Source organism: Lepus europaeus, chromosome 3 (assembly GCF_033115175.1).
Source record: "Lepus europaeus isolate LE1 chromosome 3, mLepTim1.pri, whole genome shotgun sequence".
NCBI classification, from domain to species: Eukaryota; Metazoa; Chordata; class Mammalia; order Lagomorpha; family Leporidae; genus Lepus; species Lepus europaeus.
This window is the reverse complement of record NC_084829.1, coordinates 116,152,253-116,166,090: the sequence shown is the minus strand read 5'-3', so window position 1 is coordinate 116,166,090 and position 13,838 is coordinate 116,152,253. Positions and strand designations below refer to the sequence as shown.

Here is a 13,838-nt window from a genome sequence, read left to right as displayed (position 1 = left end):
TCCTTATTCTTATTTCTTGAATTCTTGCATAGATACATTTGTTATTTGCCATTTGTGGAGGTACTTGTTGGTTTCTTTTTCTTCTTCTTCTCCTTCTCCTCCTCCTCCTCCTCCTCCTCCTCCTCCTCCTCCTTCTTCCTCCTCCTCCTCTTACTCCTCCTCCTCCTCTTCTTCTCCTTCTCCTTCTTCCTTTTTGCTACAGCGGCTTTTAGCTTTATACTATGCCTCTATAGACATTTGGAGTGTCTGCTTTCAGTGAATATCTAGAGGAGTGGAGTGGGTGTGGCCAGGGAGTTGTGTTCCATTCTCCTGGGTGAAGGAGTGTGTCTAAGGTGACACACCCAGTTTTGGCATGGTAAATCTCTCTCTCTCTCTCTCTCTTTTTTTTTTTTTAACCCCAGAGGGGAGTTTTATTTTACTCAGCTGAGGAACTCTCCTTAAAGGAAATCAGTGCCTGAGCTCTAGCCCCAGTGCATATGATATTTGTTCACTCTGCCACAAGAAGCTCACAAAGGATTTGTGCAGTCCTCAGTATAAGTTTAGATTCCCCAGCAATGTCCTTCACCAGGTAACCAGGGAGCCCTGGGTGTGTGGAGTCTCCCACAGCGATTGTCCAAAGTCCCAGCCACACCGTGAACCCTCCTACACAGCCTCAGTTTTTTCACAGTCTCAGCACATAAGCCTTCCACAGTCACAGGTATACAGCCCCCTGTTAGTTCTCCCCATCAGAGTCATTAGTCTCTACTTGGCTGGTTGCTAGGTGCGGACAGAAGTTGGTACAGCTGTTACATATGTCCAAAATGGCACCTGCACTATCAGCTTGTTAGCCCCTCCTTTTTTTTTCTCCTCTAGTTTGGTGGGTTCACTATCCCCTGATGGGGCTCCAAGCCAGGTTCCCTCTAGGCTCTTCCTTTAGCTTTATCACCAGTGGCTTGGGCTGCTGCAGCTGTCTGGTCTCACCTCACTCTCCAGTGCTGGTTCGGAAGCTCTTGGCAGCTGGGGTCCTGAGTTGTGGGAATCCATGCCCTCCATGTAGGCTCACTATGTAACATATAATTTGCATAGAGTTTCCTCTAACATTTTCTCCTTAACTCTTCCCTGAGACTGCACTCTCTTTACTTTTTAAAAATTATCTTCTCTTAGACTAGAGCAGTAAGCTCCCTCCCTAAGCCCCCATCTTGGAAGCTTATCTTTGCCAACATTTTTAAACCCAGTCTTCTCTGTCTGTGACAATAACTGACCCCTTACTGGGTGTGGCTGCCCTACCAGTCTTCATGAAGGTCCTCTTGGGTCCTCTCCACTTGCTTTCCCCCTCTTCTTCAGAAAGAAGTAAAGGATTTTGGTCTTTCCTTACTTGGTCATCTTAAACTAAGCTTTCCTGTCCTGCTTTTTATTTGCTCAGATTTAAATTATTTGATTACAGGTGATTTGAAGAATCAATTTTTTTTTTCACTTGAAATCCTATATGTTCTATTGAAATGTTTTTTCACCTGGAGAAAAACATCCTACTGGGAAAAGAGTCTAAGTTATCATCCCTGGGCAAAACAGAAAAATTCCCTTTGAATAGAGAATAAAAAGAAAAACCAAACATGTGAAACTTAGAGAGTTTTCCCAATAGTTTGTGGTTTCTCTCCATCTGATAGATTTTCCTTGGCAGTAGGTGGAGCTGAGGGCTGGCTAAGAAGAGATAAAACAGAGGGAAAAAGTTGCCCCAAATGTAAATAGACAATTGAAGTTCTCTCCTCATGGAGATAAAAATACCCTGCTTTTGGGGGGGAATTAAAGAAAAATTACGCTGAAAGAACTGTCCCTAAGGGGATCGTGCAAGTGGCAGGATTAAGAAAGTCTCTCAGCAGCCCAGGATGGGAGGTTGTAATATACTTGTCCCTGGTTAATCATTATGTTGCCCAGGTGCCTGTGCTTACATTCTGAATTTTCCTCTCTGTGCTGTAATTTGTATTGTATTCCATTCTTTTCTAATCATACTTTGTTATTTTGTGCTTGCAAATGTGACACTTTAAATAAAGAAACAAACACAATATATGCAAGAAAGATATTTATTTTTATTTTTTTGAAATAGAGAGAGAAAGGGAGAGATAATAAGAGACAGAGAGATCTCTCTAGTCTACTGGTTTATTTCCAAATATCTGCAACAGTCTGGACTGGGCCAGGCCAAAAACAGACCTGGAGCCCCATCTGGGTTTTCTACATGGATGGTAGGGACCCCAGTACCTGAGCCATCACTTTTTGCCTCTCAGGATGTGCTATTGCAGGAAGCTGGAATCATGGACAGAGCTGGAACTCAAACCCTGACACTCTAATATTGGATGAGGGAGTTCTAAGCAGCATCTTAACTTCTGTGCCAAACACCTACTGGAAACATATATTATCAAACTCTTTAATCGTCAATGTTTTGGCCAGGAGGCTGGGGATTTTTGCAGTTAATATTCCGTGGAGAAAATAGTCTTGGAAGTGAAAGCTTAGCAAAACGAACTTGGGAAAATGATAGTTGTAGGTGAAATGGCTTATCCCTGAGAAAAACACAAATTAGATCTTATCATTGCATCTCGGCTTTTGGCCAAGATCAAACATAGATCTTATCATGTCTAAAACTTTTTTTAGATTCTCTCTTGTTGCTGTTTGGGAAAAATTACCAACTGCCAAGGTCTGTTGACTCTACTGCCTCCCTGTCTGACCACATCTTAGATCCTCTCCCTGTTCTTTGTGTGGGTCACTGGCCTTGCCCTCTTCCTTGTTTATAGGAGGCGCATTCCCGCCTCAAGGCTCTTGCCCTTGCCTTTGCTTCTGCTTGGAGCAGATCTTTGCAAGCCCAGTTCCTTCTCATAACTCCCTGGAAGGTCACTTCCACACAGTTCTTGCTGATCATTCTAATGGAAGGGAGTCTTTTTCCAGCCTTGTCATGCCCTATACCCTTGACTTCCTTGATTTTCTTCATAGCATTTGTCATTTTATGACTTTAAAAAATTTTAATTTGTCACTTTGTTATTGTCCGTTCCCCTTTTAACATAATCTAAGTTCTAGAAAGACAGGAAATTTGCTGTCTTTTTCACTGACATATTCTTAGAGCCTGAAATAGTGCTTGGTACATGAAAGACACTCAATGAATACTCTTGAATAAATGAATGAATGAATGAATGAATGAAATAGTGCTGCAGTTCATATGGATGTTTGTGGAGTATATCTTCTTCATGTTACAAAAGTTAGGAAAGGTACTAGTAACCTATGTGCCAGTCTTGTAATCCAAAGTTAGTGTCAGAGGGACAATAAAGATGGTCTAAATACTGAGGAGAAAGGAAGTGTGGATGGGAACAGACAACAGCTGCCGGAGCCCTGCAGAAGAGTAAATTTGGTTTTCACTGTGGGAATCTGGAAGATGAGAGGGAGAAAGAGAGGCAGAGGGAGTAAAGGAAAAGATAGTTGATAGCTTTGCCTCCACTTGCAAGGAAATTTAAACTTCCGACAGGAATTTTATTATGTATTTCCCCTGAAAATATCCAGGAAAAATAGGGCCACAATTTCTCATGGTTGTCACAACTGGCTGTATCCAAATGATCTGCATTTCCAAATTATCTCTTTTCTGCTTCCTCAATAGTCTCTTGTTATTTAATAAACTGGGTTTATTTATTTTCGGCAGTTAAGGAATATGTTGAATGTGTTTTACGTAAGTTTGGAAAGAGAATGTGAAAAGTACACTAAACCTTTCAGTTAAATCATCCTGAAACCAGCATCAACTACTTAAATTAATCCTTAACCAAGCAATCCTGGGCTTATCTATCGCCTCTTCTTTTTGGAGCACAGATCAAACACTGGAGAGTTAGTAGTTGTAAATTACAGCCCCTCTTTGTACAGCAAATGTTTTGTGCCATGGTTTCCACTATCATCATGAGAAATAATAGCTTGGTGTCCCAGGTATTATAATTATAAACTGAATGAGAGCAGGAGGATTGATCATGATTGTGTTATAGTTTTACCATGTATGCCTTTATCCAAGACTTTTAAAATGCGGATTATGTTAATGCATCTATTAATAATAATTGCAGGAAATTTGTGTTTTAATCACCAAATTATATACTGTCTTTTTAATTAATACGATAAAACGTTAGTTGACATTAGGTTTTTGTAGATCTTAAAATTCAACATTGATATTACTACATCCATTAAAAATGTTCCAGGCTAATATAAAATTTAAGTCAACTTTTATATTATCCCAAGGAAGACATGGATATACAAAAAAAAAAAAGGTGATCACTAACCTTCATTTAAAATAGTTTTTATTTATTTTTATTTTAAAGGAAGAGTTTCAGAGAGAGAAAGGGGAGAGAAAGGGGAGAGAAAGAGAAAGAGAGAGAGAGAGAGAAAGAGAGAGAGACAGAGACAAAGAGAATTTTCCATTAGCTGGTTCACTCCCTAGATGGTTGCATTGGCCTGGTCTGGGTCAGGCTGAAGCCAGGAGTCTGGAACTCCATCTAGGTCTCCCACATGTGGTAGGGGCTCAAGTACTCAGTCCATCTTCTGCTGCTTTCCTAGGTGCATTAGCAGCTGGGACTCGATATGGTGCTCATGTGGGATGCTAGTGTCATAGGTGGCAGCTTAACTTGTACCACAAAGCCAGCCCCAACTAAGCATCATTTTCGGACAAAACTTAAAATTTTTAGGTCATTAAAACTTTGACCATGAAGGTAAACATACAATTTTATCATTGAACTCAGTATGTTTTCAAACTGCGGAATATGACCTGTGAGAGGATCATAAAAACAATTCAATGAATCAAGAGTCACATTAAACAAAATGAAATGGGATGGAATGGAACAGAATTGAACGTAGAAACACAAGTACAGGATTGGGTTTCTTTTTGGGATGATTAAAGTGTTCAAGGGGCTAGCACTGTGGCGTAGCAGGTGGAGCCACTGTGTGCAGCGCTGGCATCCCATATGGGCGCTGGTTCAAGACCTGACTCTTCAAATCCAGCTCTCTGCTGTGGTGTGGGAGACCCAGAGGAAGCTCCTGGCTCCTGGCTTTGGATCAGCACAGCTCTGGCTATTGTGGCCAATTGGGGAGTGAACCAGCAGATGAAAGATCTCTCTCTCCCTCTCTCCCTGCTTCTCCTTCTCACTCTGTGTAACTCTGAATTTCAAATAAATAAATAAATCTTTAAAAAAAAAAGAAAGAAAATGTTCTGAAACCAGATAATGGTGATGATTGCCTAACTCTGTAAACAGACTGAAACCTGGGGCCGGCACTGTGGCACGGTGGGTTAAAGCCCTGGCCTGAAGTGCCAGCATCCCATATGGATGCCAGTTTGAGACCCGGCTGCTCCTCTTCCAATCAAGCTCTCTGCTATGGCCTGGGATAGCAGTAGAAGATAGCCCAAGTCCTTGGGCCCCTGCACCCACATGGGGGACCCAGAAGAAGCTCCTGGCTCCTGCCTTCAGATTGGTGCAGCTCTGGCTGTTGTGGCCATCTGGGGAGTGAACCAGCAGATGGAAGACGCTCTCTCTGTCTCTACCTCTCTCTGTAACTCTGACTTTCAAATAAATAAAATAAATCTTTAAAAAAAAATCATCTTCAGGGGCTGGTGCCATGGCGCACTAGGTTAATCCTCTGCCTGTGGTGCTGGCATCCTGGTGGCACCATATGCTGGTGGCATTTGGGCACCAGGTTCTAGTCCCGGTTGCTCCACTTCCAGTCCAGCTCTCTGCTGTGGCCCGGGAGGGTAGAGGAGGATGGCCCAGATGCTTGGGCCCCTGTACCCACATGGGAGACCAGGAAGAAGCACCTGGCTCCTGGCTTCAGATCTGTGTAGCTCCGGCTGTTGCGGCGATTTGGGGGGTGAACCATCAGATGGAAGACCTTTCTCTCTGTCTCTCTCTCTCACTGTCTGTAACTCTGCCTGTCAAATAAATAAATAATATTTAAAAAAGCCAGACTGAAACCCACAATGCTTCCAATGAGTGTTTTATGATATGTGAATATATCTCAATAAAAATGCCAAAAAAATGAGGAAAAACCATGTATTGTTTCAAGAGTCTTTTCTTTAATATATATGTCTGTATTTAGCTTTTTTAAAAATTATTTTTAGTATGGAACATAGTCGAAAACGGTTCAGCAAGTGCTGTTCTAATCCAACTAGCAAGTGGGAACTTTATTACAAATATAGTTGAAATAACTGATATGAAGATACACTTGTGTATCAGGCATTCAGATTGCAAAATTCAGTTGAAGCTTATCAGCAAGACAAGTACAAAGGCTTTACTGACTCACATGCCACCTGTCTTTCCCCAGCGAGAGTTCTGTGAGGTTGGCTGCAGCAGTGCCAAAGGTGCTTATGAAGAGGAAGTACTAGGTAAGGAAACACACATGATGATTTCCAGATAATTTACACCACTCTAGAGACTTGAATTATGTAAGGATAATGAAACACATCTTAAAACATCTAGACTACTGCATTTCAATAGGGTTGAATATATACATGTTATATACACATCTATGTTATATATAATCCAATAATTTCAAATGTGGAGCAAAGCTATTTTAAATTCTTTTAAAAAATAAACCTATCTTTTTGGAATTCCCTGAGGTTTTCTCTCTTGGGAAATAGGACTCTGTAGACTTGGAGATTCTTGGCTTGTTCATATGTTGTCCTAGATTCAGTGACTGATGTAAAATGGAAGGAAAGCAGAGAGAGAGAGAGAGAGTGAGAGAGAGAGAGAGAGCAATCTATCGATCTATTTGCTGATTCACTGCCCCAATACACACTGGGTTGGGCCTAGTTGAATCTGAGAGCTAGGAACTCCATCCAAGTCTCCCATGTAGGGGGCAGAGTTCCAACTACTTAGGCCATCACCTGCTGCTCTGCAAGATGTGTATTAGCAGGAAGCTGGAATTGGAAGTAGAGCGAAGACTTTAACTCAGACACTCCAATATTGAATGTGGGCATCCCAAACATGTCTAGCTATAACTGCTGTGCCAAATTCCTGCCCCAAGATTCTCATTTTGAAGCAAAACTGAGGAAATGTGGTACCTAACTGATGTTCAGGAACAAATTCTGTGCTCAGGTTTAGTAGATGGAATCTCTTCTTTCTTTGTGAGAGACCAATGTACATCCTGAGCAGATGTGATGTCAGAGAACATCACAGTTTTATTGAACTGAAAGTATTCATTGGTTGGGCTCTTTAATTAGCACACAATTATTCTTAGTTGTTTAAATTTAACTGAAAAGTGATCCCTGTTAAATATAAGAGTGGGAATAAGAGAGGGAAGAGATGTAAGTTTGGCACATGATCACTCGGACTTACTCCTATTGGTAGATCTAGAAACACACCAGGGGATTCCAATTCAGTTCTATCAAGGTGGCATGTATTAAAGCCATCTTACCTGTTAAAGCGATCAGTTTAAGTTCATAATTGATCAAAAAGATAGGATTAAGTGTCAAAAGGATTACATAAATAAGACCAATGTCTGAAAATACTAATTGATAGAATTAAAAAGGAGAGAATGATCCTACATGGGAAGCAGGATACACAGCAGACTCATAGAATGGCAAATGCCCTAAACAGCACTCTGGCCTCAGAATCAGCCCTTAAGGCATTCGGATCTGGCTAAAAAGCCCAGGAGAGTTTCTCAGGTATGGAAAGCTAAGACACGGTGGCAAAAAAAAAAAATGACCTAAATGAAAGATCTCTGTGAGTAAGATCCCAGTGGAAGGAACAGGCCATCAAAGAAGGCAGTACCTTTCTCTAAAGAGAGGAGAGAACTTCCACTTTGACTATGGCCTTGTCTAAATGAGATCGGAGCTGGTGAACTCAAGAGGCTTCCATAGCCTTGGCAGTTCATGACAAGAGCCTCGGGTGATTACTGACGTCATAAATAAGAGTGTCAATTGTTAAATCAACAATGGGAGTCACTGTGCACCTACTCCCCATGTAGGAGCTCTGTCCTTAATGTGTTGTAATAATTTCTTAGCAAGATGTGCAGTAGCAGCAGAATTATAGTGTAAAATTTCAAAAATACTGTGGGGATGGTTCCATTGTACCTGCTGTCAGCACATGCCCTGTTCACTTGTGATGACTTCAGAAAATCTGTATGGCCTGCTAGCACTCCAGGTCCCCTGCCTTTTAAAAATAAAATGGACTATCTTCAAAGATAACGATGAATTGTATGGGGAAAAAAGGGCTGCCAGACTGATTTTTAAAGATAAGCCAATTGAATGTATGCTTCAGTGATCGTTCAGGTGGTTCAATTGTAGCAAGGGAATGCTAGGAGCCCTAGATGCATTGGGTGCACGCTGTCCTGTTTTGATGGACAGGGAGTGCACAGTGAGTAAAATCTTCTTTTCTCCCCAGAAAATGCTGAGCTCCCCACTGCACCCTTTGCTTCTTCCATTGGAAACCATAGCGTGACACTGGGATGGAGACCTGCCAACATCTCTGGAGTAAAATACATTGTTCAGTGGAAATATGCACAACTTCCTGGAAGCTGGACTTACACTGAGGTATGTAAAGGTGCCTTTTGTTTTTTAAAGATTTATTTATTTATTTGACAGGCAGAGTGACACAGGGACGGAAGGAGGAAGGGAGACACACACACACACAATATCTTCCATCTAATGGTTCATTCCCCAAATGACTGCCATGGCAGGGGCTGGGCCAGGTTGAAGCCAGTAGACATGAAACTGTTCTTGTCTCCCACATGAGTGGCAGGGGCTCAAGTATTTGGGCCATCATCTGTTACTTTCTCAAGTACATTAGCTGGGAGCTGGATCAGAAATAGAATAACTGGCAGTCAAACTGATGCTCTGATATGGGATGCCAGCATTACAAGTGGTGACTTAACCCTCTGTGCCACAATGCTGCTTTTTTAGACTAAACAAAGATTTTGTTCCCTAGTTGTTACAAGTACCAAATTCTACACATAACTACCCGATAATATATAGTGTAATACATAATATATATAACATAGTATAATATAGCATGCAATATAATTATCGTAGTCCTTCTTTCACTTTCACTTGCAATTATTCAAAAAATATTAAATGGAAATGGAAAATGCCAGAAAAAATTCACAAGTTTTAACTTGCAAACCATTTTGAGTAGTGTGATGAAATCTTGTCCTACTCTGTCCCTCTAGGCCACAAATCATTTCTGTGTCCAAGTGTAGGCATGCCATATATACTATCATTAGTCACTTAGTAGCCATTTCAATTATTGACCTGACTGACTTGGGACTGCAGTATTGCAGTATTATGCTGAGAGTTCAGTACTATTTGAGGGTTTAGGCATCTACTGGGGGTCTTGGAATGTGTTCTCCATGGATAATGGGGGACTGCCTGTAGGCATAAATACATTCTAGAAATTATTCGGTTATAAGATGGGTGGTGGCATGGCATGAAATTTAATTTCTGATATTCTGTAACATGTTAATGCCAAACCCATTGCTTCTTGGAGAAAAGCACAATATTGGACAAATGTATAATTCCTTCAGCAGGCATTACATCCCAGTCACCCCCATCTCTCCTACCTAATGTGATTCCTGGAAGTATGGAGGGCAGCAGAAATAGTCTCACCATTCAGAATGACTATCTGGGTTCATGAGGACTGTCCCTTTTAGGAAAGCACAAGCAAGTTCAGAAAAAATAATTAATCAAAAGATACCAAGTATATTAGCATGACAAATTTAAGTAAATCCCTCTGTGCCAAATAATTGAATCCATTATTTTGCTATTTTGGAGGAGAGAATGTCTGTGGGAATTATGTGGACTGACATCTGCATGGCTAAGCTCTAAGCTCTAGCCTCCATTTCATCTGGACTGGCAGGCCCTGGGTGGCCCATTATCCAAAAATGTCATCCATTTTCTACAAGTTTATCTGTGATCTTCAGTCACAGTGTGAGGTGGTAATCCTATTAATGCTCGTTTTTGAATCTTGTGGATCTAGACTGTGTCCAACCCCTCATATGTGGTTGAGCCCCTGCATCCCTTCACTGAATATGTTTTTCGAGTGGTTTGGATCTTCACAGCGCAGCTACAGCTTTATTCTCCACCCAGTCCCGCTTACAGGACTCATCCTTATGGAGGTATGACCTACATGTATTGCTTAGAAAATAAGGATATTATTCCAAAATTTTTGATTTGGTTCAGTTTTACTTTAAACAATTCAATAAATCCATGCCTTTATTAATTGATCCAATTAATTGATTCAATAACTAAGTGCCTAGTATGTGCCAAGTGGCGTGTTAGGTTCTCCCAGTACCCCTGTGATTAAAACAGACAATGACCCCTACCTTTATAGAGCTCACATTTTGGTGGAAGAGAGTCTACATGATAAACATAATAAATGAGGAAAATATTTGGTAAGTGGGACAGTCTATGTGCTGTGGTGTTAAGAGGAACTTCTGAGCAGGGCTTGTCCTTCAGGAGATTGGAAATGGGAGTTGAGAGGAAAGCAGAGGCAGGTTGCATTATTAACTAAGACTGGTGGCCAAGGTCTGAGATACAGCATTCTAGGCAGCATTCCCAAGGCAGGAGCATCCCTTGGCTGCTCAAGGAACAGTGAGAGGCTGATGTGGCTGGAGCAGGGTGAAGGAGGCAGGAGAGTAACAGGTAAGGTCAAGGAGGTGGCTGGGGCCTCATACAGTCAGCCCTGGAGGCCTTTGTAAGGAGTGTGTCTTTTCTTTAGAGTGGAAGGAGCTTCACAGCAAGGGTTGAAGTAGATGAGTGGTGTGATCTCATGTGACCTGCCTTGCGTGTTAAGGGGATTATTGCTATATGGAGAAGGAACTGTGGGGTGGGTGAGTGAAGCAGGGAGAATCGGCAGGTCACTGCTGTGACCTAGCAGACAGATGGGATGGTAGGGGTGTGGTAAGTGTTTGGATCTATATTTATTTATGGAGATCATTTTTACTATAGGTTATGAACTAATTTGCATAACAATGAAATCAGTAGAAAGATTCACTTCCTTTTTTTCCTAGAAAGTTGGTTATTTTTGTGTTATATTTTTAATACCATTTCAGGGAAGGTCAGGAACTTTGTTTTGTTTTTGCTTATTCAACAAGTATTCTTTCATTACTTAATATCTACTATCCATGTTTAGGGACCAAAGATGATAAAGTCATAACATTCATGGGCTTATATTCCCATGAATTGGTTGGGGGAGATGGACAAATAATTAAGGAAGAGTGTTTGGGTTGTGAGGCACCCAGTGAGTATCACTTCTCTTCCTGGCCTTGATTTAGAACCAATGAAAGATAACTTACAAGGATGAGCATATAGACTAAGATGCATGATGTAGCTTAACATGAACACAAATTGCCAACTCCTTGCTCTCCAGCTTAGACTTTAAACTTAAGTTTGAGTCTGCAGAGTAGACACTGCTGTCTCTTGGTGGTTTTGTTAGAGAGGGAAGGATATAGAGACCAAATTACTTTTTTCAAGCTCTCTGAATTATTGCCTCATGGTGCTGTGGCTACTGACAGGGAACAGGTGCTCATCTTTCTCTTGGGGAGAAATAGTGGTAGGATAAGAGACAGGAATATGTATACAGATAAGGTAGGCATAGCATGAGGAGTGAGGAAGCATTTCACTACATGGTACATCTATCACTTAGGAGTAATTATAATTTCACATAGGACTATGTGCATAGACAAAAAATAAGAAAAGTGGGGAGGGTGCCTATTTTAAATTGAGGACTGGTCAGGGAAGGCCTTTCTGAGAGTAATAATTGTGCATAGCTTTGAGTGAGTGTCACAAGAAAAGACACATATGCAGTGGTGGTCCTGTAAGATCCTACTTTCCAGTGGCATCCCACTCTATGTAAGTAAACTCTATGATGTCTATACAACTCTAAAATTGCCTAATGCCTCATTTCTCAGATTGTATCCACATCATTAGGTAAAGCATGATTGTAAATGCTATTGTTCTCTTGTTCAAAATATATTCATGAGGTATCTACTAGGTATGTGAATACTGCCTTTGGAAGCTTATCTCTTGTAGAGAAGACAAAGCATATGCTTAAATAACCCCAATAAGGAGATAATGCTCGATTAAAAGCATTTTAGTTAGAGACACTGATGAGTTCCTATAGAACTTCAGAAGGGAGAGAGAGATTATTTCTGGAATAAAATATCAATAAACTTCTCTGGGGGAAGTCTCCCTTATTGACTTGGATATGCCATGCGGAGATGGAAGGGCAGGACCCCATGACGACATGTACAGTTACATGGAGAGTGGATTCTAAATCATAAAAATGGGGAAGTGATTGTTTTGTTTGCTAGAAACATGGGACACAGGAAAAGAAATAATAAAAATAACACAGAGAAGCAAATTAGGTCCAGATTACCAAGAATGTTGAAGGCCAGGCTAAGGAGTTTGGACTTTATTTAGAAAGCAGTCAGGAGTGTGGGAGCTTTTAAAGCAGAGGAATAATTGTTTCAGTATTTTAGAAAGAAAATTCTGGTGACTGCATATCACTTGGATTGAGAGAATGTAAGTATGGAGTCGAGAGACCAACTGAGAGTATATTTTCATATTTAATCAGAGATGATTTTTAAAAGTAGTATATGCAATGGGGCATTTTCTGATTTCTTCATTTGAAGATGTGACTTCTTTACGAAGAATTCAATCCTAGAAGGCTTTCATGGAGTCCAATGATGGTAGGAAAAGGGATAGGAACAGAGAGTTGTCTAGGGCCTCTTCCTCCAAGTTAATGGTGGCTCCAGGCTGGATGGATTCCCTGAGCCTAAGATCTGGGGATGCAGCTGTGTGTGCAGAGAGCCTCAGGCTGAATTTGACCTTGGACGTAAGCAGGGTTGGGTAGTTAATGAATCTGGTTGGGGGCATTTTCTCCTTTGTGTGGCCACTTCTGCTGATTATTCTCTGATTTTCCTTGCTTAGAACCCCAGGTCGGACACAGGGCTACAGTCATGATGAAATGTTTCTGACCGGAGCAGAGCATAATGGATCCTCTCTTTTTCTGAGCATTGCCTCATATATTCTGCCAGTGACAGGCCATTTTCTAGTGCTGGAGAAATACCACAGTACAGGGCCCTGAGCTGTTCAACTCAAAATAATGCAGAAGGCATTATTCTTGCTTTCCATTATGGGACCTTTCTTGTGGATATAGGAGCCCATACCCCATCCCACCCCCCACTTGCCAAGCCCATACACTGGTGCCCGTTCCATGGATAACATCTCTGCTGTGAACTCTCACTTTTTTTAGCCACATTCAAACAGAAAATTATTTGTTTTGCTTTTATTGCCTCATAGCCTTATTCTCTTTTATATTTGGGAAATACATGTTTTTGGATGGCGTTTTTGGCTTTTTAAGTGAGCCCTCTGAAGATAATTTCTTAACAAGAAGCATAGTGGTTAGGCAAGGAATACTAGCCTTTCAGAGAGGGTTTCATGTGTATAGATTTTGGAGAATAATTGTGTATTGCCATGTCGATGGCATTTGACTTACTTGAAGTGGAGCAGATTATATCTGGGCACTGATGCTAATGAGGTAGTTTTTTTTTTTTTTTTAATATCCTGATCCTAATTCAGTGGGAGATGATTCCTTCCTCCCTGTTCACAAAAGAGACTAAATAAATGGAACAGAGAAGTAATGCAATGGTGTTTGGGGCTGCCAAAGACTAGCCTGAGAGTTAGGAAAGGGTTGTGCCACTGTATCAGAAAAAGGTTGAAACCAAGGAAGAGACCTTTTAAAAAGAACTTATCCAGTGCTGAACTATCTCATTCCCCCCATCTCCAATGTGCCAGTGGTGATGCTGAGCATTTGCCATAAGTGTTCTAAGGGAGAGAAGTCTACTCAAGAGCAAAATGA

At 41.1% G+C, this 13,838-nt stretch overlaps 1 protein-coding gene across 1 annotated transcript in view; it reads left to right on the top strand.

The window, feature by feature from the left end:
• ROS1 (ROS proto-oncogene 1, receptor tyrosine kinase) overlaps positions 1 to 13,838 on the top strand; it is a 222,077-nt gene that overhangs the window by 77,015 nt on the left and 131,224 nt on the right. The window contains exons 6-8 of the mRNA XM_062187254.1: positions 6,304 to 6,364; positions 8,364 to 8,512; positions 9,954 to 10,092. Of these exons, the coding sequence (XP_062043238.1) occupies positions 6,304 to 6,364; positions 8,364 to 8,512; positions 9,954 to 10,092 (349 nt within the window). The remainder of the gene's footprint in view (positions 1 to 6,303; positions 6,365 to 8,363; positions 8,513 to 9,953; positions 10,093 to 13,838) is intronic.